Source organism: Rhinopithecus bieti, unplaced genomic scaffold (genome assembly GCF_001698545.2).
Source record: "Rhinopithecus bieti isolate Rb0 unplaced genomic scaffold, ASM169854v2 scaffold_50877, whole genome shotgun sequence".
In the NCBI taxonomy this organism is placed as follows: Eukaryota; Metazoa; Chordata; class Mammalia; order Primates; family Cercopithecidae; genus Rhinopithecus; species Rhinopithecus bieti.
This window is the reverse complement of record NW_016821745.1, coordinates 735,335-741,175: the sequence shown is the minus strand read 5'-3', so window position 1 is coordinate 741,175 and position 5,841 is coordinate 735,335. Positions and strand designations below refer to the sequence as shown.

Genomic DNA, 5,841 nt, shown 5'->3' with positions numbered 1-5,841 from the left:
TTTTTTTTTTTTTTTTTTTTTTGGCAAATGCTATTTAATCCACACAACAGCACTACAAAGTAGATGGGAACTCTGTTTTACATACACAGAAAGTGAATATTTCTCATTCTCTTCTGGACTCAAGTTAATCATGGGTCCAGAATTTGAACCCACGTCACCCTAACTCAACAGTTCTCACTCATTCTACCACAGCAAAAGACAAAGAGATCAACAAGGGGAGGAAAGAAAGACAGGGGAGACTAGGTCAGACTCCTCTCAGGTGACCCTCTTCCCCATGCCCCTCCCCTAACTGTATCACCACTTTATACGAACCCACTGACCTTCAGGAAAAGGATTTCTGTATGCATCCCCAGGATACGGAAACCACCTGTGACTCGGAAAACCCAAACCCCTTGCACGTGCTGTGCCAGCTGCCCCAAGAGCAGATAAAGATGCTCCCGGGCATCTACCATAAGGAAATAGCACATCACCCTACTGTCATTCAACGTACTTTTAGGGGTAAAAGACAAAGTGCTGTGTTCTTTTCTGTTTATAAATTATGGATCTACAAGTACACTGAAGTGGATGTACCACCACAGGTAGCACCAGACTGAATGGAGAGGAGAAAGGTATGTATCTCACTTGCCCTTCACACCTAGAGGGTTTCACATGGAGAGAATATCTACCTTTTCAGTCTCTTATTCGTTGTAGCTTTTGTGAGGTGAGTGAAGCGAAGTTTTAAAGGAGCACTAATTTATACAGAGGAAAAAAATGATTCACTTAATTTTCATAAATGTCACAGGGCCAGGAATAAAACTAAAACCCCTAATTCTGTAAATTTAAAACATCAAGTTTTGGGCCTAGGTTTTAAAGCGAGAAAGTAAGAATTTTCGGCATAAAGTTACAGCTATTTTTGTTTCTTATCTAGCTTCCCTATGTCATTTAAAATAAATTACCAAATCTAGTAAATCACAATCCATTTATATTCATTTTTCAGTTATGAAACAAATCAGGCCGGGTCAAGTCATTTATTAGCTGGGAGTTATTAATTTCTTTACTGAGGTGAAATGCACATTACATAAAACTTACCATTTTAGGGTGAACAATTCAGGTGTGTGTAGTTCATTCACAATGTTGCACGATCACCTCTTTCTTTCACATTCATCACACCAAAGTAAAGTGCCAAACCCATGAAGCAGCTGCTCCCTGTTCTATTCTCCTCTCCCTCAGCCCCTGCAATCATCAATCTGCTTTTATCTACTCTGGACATTTCTTATAGATGGAATTGTACACTATGTGGCCTTTTGTGTCTGGCTTCGTTCACTTACTATGGTCCATCCACATTGCAGCACATATCAGTACTTCATTTCTTTTATGGCTGAATACTATTCCATTGTATGTAGAAGCATTTGCCTCTATGTATGTACAAGTATGTGAAAGCACATAGAATCTTTCTCTTCCTCTTCCCCTTTTCTTAATTCCTCATCCTCCTCAGCAAAGGATGCATAATCTGACACCAATTATGAAGAAAGATCAGACAAAACCAAATAACTACCTAATAATCTTCAAAAGTATCAAGGTCAGGAAAGTCAAGGAAATACTGAAGAAGTGTTTCGATCTGAAGGAGACTAAAGGACATGACACCCAAATGCAGTGTGTGATTCTGAACTGGATCCTTTCACCACAGAAAGGACATTATTGGGATAACTAGTAAGTGTGAATGGAGTATGAGTGGTGCTGCTGTCTATGCTAGCTTCACCATTTGGATACCTAGGTAGAAGGCACTATTTATAGGAATTACACATAGAAGCATCCTGAGGAAATGAAGCATCAGATGAGCAACTTCTAAACAGTTCGAGTGAAAAAACTTTTTCTTCTACTTCCACCTTTTCTGTAAACTTGAAATTTCAAAAGAATGTTAATGTATCAATAAAAAAATCCTGGAATACAGAACTTTCCTACATAGGCACATCTGTGTAATTTCACATTTAAACAAGCAAAAACTAACAGAAAGGAATTTGCTGCTTTCCATTCAGTTTGATACTTCAATAAACGTAACAATAAAATTTATTGATACTTCAATAAAATTACAAGACCTCCCTATCATATCTCACTGGTGTACATAAGGAACCTACAAGACAGTCTGGGTCCATGATCCTGCTCACAGCAGGCAGGTTCAGTTAACCAGAGATGTCTGCTGCCTGGTTCAAGAACATCATAGTCTTCTCAGCAGAATGTTCAGACAGCCAAGAGTCTTCTTTCTTATGACCAAGCAATTAAATTAAGCCCATTTCCTCATTTAATCCCCTGAAGATAAAATCTGTCAGCTCCTTAAATATGCCAATTTCAATAGGAGACAATCAGTGCTAAATTATACACACATATTTGCTTACACGTGCTTTCTAAAATTTATATGATAAAGCTATTGTAATGTGCTGGATGAATATTTTCCATACTTCTGTCCAAAAATTAGAATTGGATTTTGAGAATTGATGACTTCAGAATCAGAAACAGAACAATTGAGCTTTAAAATACATACGAAATCCTGTTGACGATGGCATCTTCATCTTCCTGTTCATCTGCAAAAACATTTAAGGTATTAATATTCCTTTATCTTCTAACAAAATGCTTCATTATTAAAACTATAAACACAATATAAACAAAAGGCAATTATTGATTCAGCATAGATCCAAATTTAAATCTCATTAAATCAAGCAGTATGGTATACAGAGAATGGGATGTTTTGATTAACAAAATCCTGATTAATAAAACCACCATATGTAAATTAAAATTTGCTCAAGAAAATAAAACTTAGTAGAACCTTAGGACCACTACAAAGTAAATTGTTATACAATGTTAAGTGAAACTGCTAATAAATAAAATTTTCTGGTTAACAGTCAAATAAAATTACTATAAAATTAAAATTCAGAAACATAGAACTCATCTAATTTTCCATAATTTGCATTTGTCATTAATAATAGTAACAAGGAATCTCCTGGATCATCCTAAATAACTTGGATACTACTGCCTCAGTAACTCATAATTATTGTTACAAACAGAAATTGGCTGAGCACAGTGGCTCACGCCTGTAATCCCAAGACTTTGAGAAGCTGAGGTGGGCAGATCTCTTGAGCCCAGGAATTCAAAACCACCTTAAGCAACATAGGGAGACTCCATCTTTACAAAAAAATTTTTAAAATTAACTAGGCATGGTGGCACACGCCTATAGTCCAGGATACTCAGGAGGCTGAGGTTGGAGAATCACTTGAGCCCAGGAGGTCGAGGCTACAGTCAGCCATGATTGCCCCATTGCTCTCTGGCCTAGGGGACAGAAGGAGATCCTATCTCAAAAAAAAAAATTGTGTATATATATATTTAAACATATAAAATTATATATAATATATAATAAAAATATACATAATTTATTAAATATATTAAAATATACGGATATAATATATTTGAAATTATATATATATATAAAGTTTGCTTAATCTTTTTTAAGTAGCCAATGGCCTTCACTCTGCTACTCTCCTTGTCGCTCATGCCTGTCAGCAATCTCTTTTGTCCTCCCACATAAACTTATAAGCTAAAGAGATTGCCCAATTGTAAGAATACCACAGGCTGAGCACAGTGGCTCATGCCTGTAATCCCAGCACTTTGGGAGGCAGAGGCAGACGGATCACGAGGTAAAGAGATTGAGACCATCCTGGCCAACATGGTGAAACCCCACCTCTACAAAAAATACAAAAATTAGCCGGCGTGGTGGCGGACGCCTGTAATCCCAGCTACTCGGGAGGCTGAGGCAGGACAATCACCTAAACCCACAAAGTGGAGGTTGCAGTGAGCCGAGATCACACCACTGTACTTCAGCCTGGCGACAGAGCGAGACTCCATCTCAAAACAAACAAACAAAAAAAAATACCACAAACCCTCCTGGTCCCTCCTTCTTATATGCCTAAGGGTCCTCCAAGACTCTCTGCTCAGTCTCTGGAATTCTGAGTACCCACCTGCTTCAGTATCAAGGGTGTATTTGGGACATTTTGTCAGTCCACCTCCATTCTTAATTCCAAGATTCCCAAAAGAACTTTTACAACCAAAGGGACCACAAAAGAATATAGTCACAATTAATTTTTATATACTGTTGTGCTCACATCCAATTAATCTTCAAATCTTGGCCAGGTGCAGTGGCTCACGCCTATAATCCCAGCACTTTGGGAGGCCGAGGCGGGCAGACCACCTGAGGTCAGGAGTTCGAGACCAGCCTGGACAACATATTGAAACCCTGTCTCTACTAAAAATACAAAAATTAGCTGGGCGTGGTAGTGCACGCCTGTAATCCCAGCTACTAGGGAGGCTGAGGCAGGAGAATCACTTGCACCCGGAAGGTGAAGGTTGCAGTGAGCCGAGATCGTGCCACTGCACTCCAGCCTGGGCGACAGAGTGAGACTCCATCTCAAAAAAAAAAAAAAATCAAGTCTTACAGAATGTGTTAATATCTCCACATTCATTTCACTTCTATTTCCAGCACACTACCAACTAGGTCCAGGGTCCTCATCACTCTCCCACCACTCCTGCATTACTCTAAAAATGATCTAATAAATCTCCAATTTTCCCACTCACCAACCTCTAATTTCACTTAGAAAGATGCAATTATATACAGTCATTCTTTCTCTCTCCCTCCTTCTGTGTCTATAGTCCATAAAACCATGCCAATGAATTTTTTTTAAATAGCTACAATACTATTTTGAATCTATATCTTCAAAAATTTTAAAGGTTATAGAATCCATGGAGTACTTCAAGTGCAGTAACAGAGCCAAGTAACAGTACTAAAGTAATGCACTAGAACTTATTTCTCTCAAAAGTCCCACAAGTTTAAACTGATAGCATAATATGAAGAAATCATTAAGTATTCATACAGCACCTACGATTAGCCCAACATCACAAGCAGATAATCCTGTGATTTTCAGAAAACAGGTGAGATTTAACAAAAAATAGTAAGGTAATTGCTTAGGTACTTATAAAACCCTGACCTAAAAAGTCTGAATTAATGAGCACAAAGTTCATTAAAAAGAGTGAGGATAACGGTAGTCCCTCTGGTTGGGTAAGGATATATGTGAAAGAATAAAAGGATAATACAAGATGCCGGTAACTGGATACTAAATAGTATTATGGAGACTCTAAATATCTACTACATGTTCTAGTAGCCAGCAAAGGTATGGGGTGTGGATGAGTTAAACATTCAAAGTCAGAGACGCTCACAAGGAACCAAATATCCTTATAAACTCTGGAATTTCCCAGACACTAAATAGCCTAGCACTATTCTTAGTTGGACATAAGAATTGTGATAAACAAGGACTCTGGTCTAAGAGGATGACTCTAAGAGTAGTCAAATTCCCTGGGGGTTATTTTTAGGTCTCTTAGTACCAGACAACTGCTTACTTCAATCACCGGCATATTCAACGCACTATGACACTGAAGTGTACTAATATATCCCATATCCCATGCCTAGACCACCTGGCATTCTAACAAAGGTTTTAACTGAAATGTTTCCACTTGCCTGATTTTCTCTTGTATCTTGTGATGATGAAGTAGGAAACAACGTAGAGAATGGCAAAAAGAAGGAAACATATCTGAAACAAAACAAAGTTAATGGATCATTTACTTTTTTGCGTATCTTTTTTAAATACTAGAAGATATATCTGTGATATTTACAGGAAAAAAGGATTTAAACTACTAAAAAGTTAAAATGTTGGACATTTTACTCATTCAAGTTTTAATAAAACATAGGCTGGGTGTGGTGGCTCACACCTGTAACCTCAGCACTTTGGGAGGCCAAGGCAAGTGGATCATCTGAGGTCAGGA

General features: G+C 37.9%; 1 protein-coding gene across 5 annotated transcripts in view; it reads right to left on the bottom strand.

Annotated features, from left to right (window-relative positions):
* LMBR1 (limb development membrane protein 1) overlaps nt 1–5,611 on the bottom strand; it is a 168,019-nt gene extending 162,408 nt beyond the window's left edge. For 3 of the 5 annotated variants that reach the window (XM_017860567.1, XM_017860569.1, XM_017860572.1), the window contains exons 1-2: nt 5,537–5,609; nt 2,519–2,558 (exon numbers count right to left, since the gene is read on the bottom strand). In XM_017860567.1, the coding sequence (XP_017716056.1) occupies nt 2,519–2,558 (40 nt within the window). In that variant the 5' untranslated portion in view covers nt 5,537–5,609. Of the gene's footprint in view, nt 1–2,518; nt 2,559–5,536 lie in introns of all 5 variants that reach the window. The other 2 variants (XM_017860568.1, XM_017860571.1) reach the window with 1 other exon arrangement.
* Nucleotides 5,612–5,841: the final 230 nt, after the last annotated feature.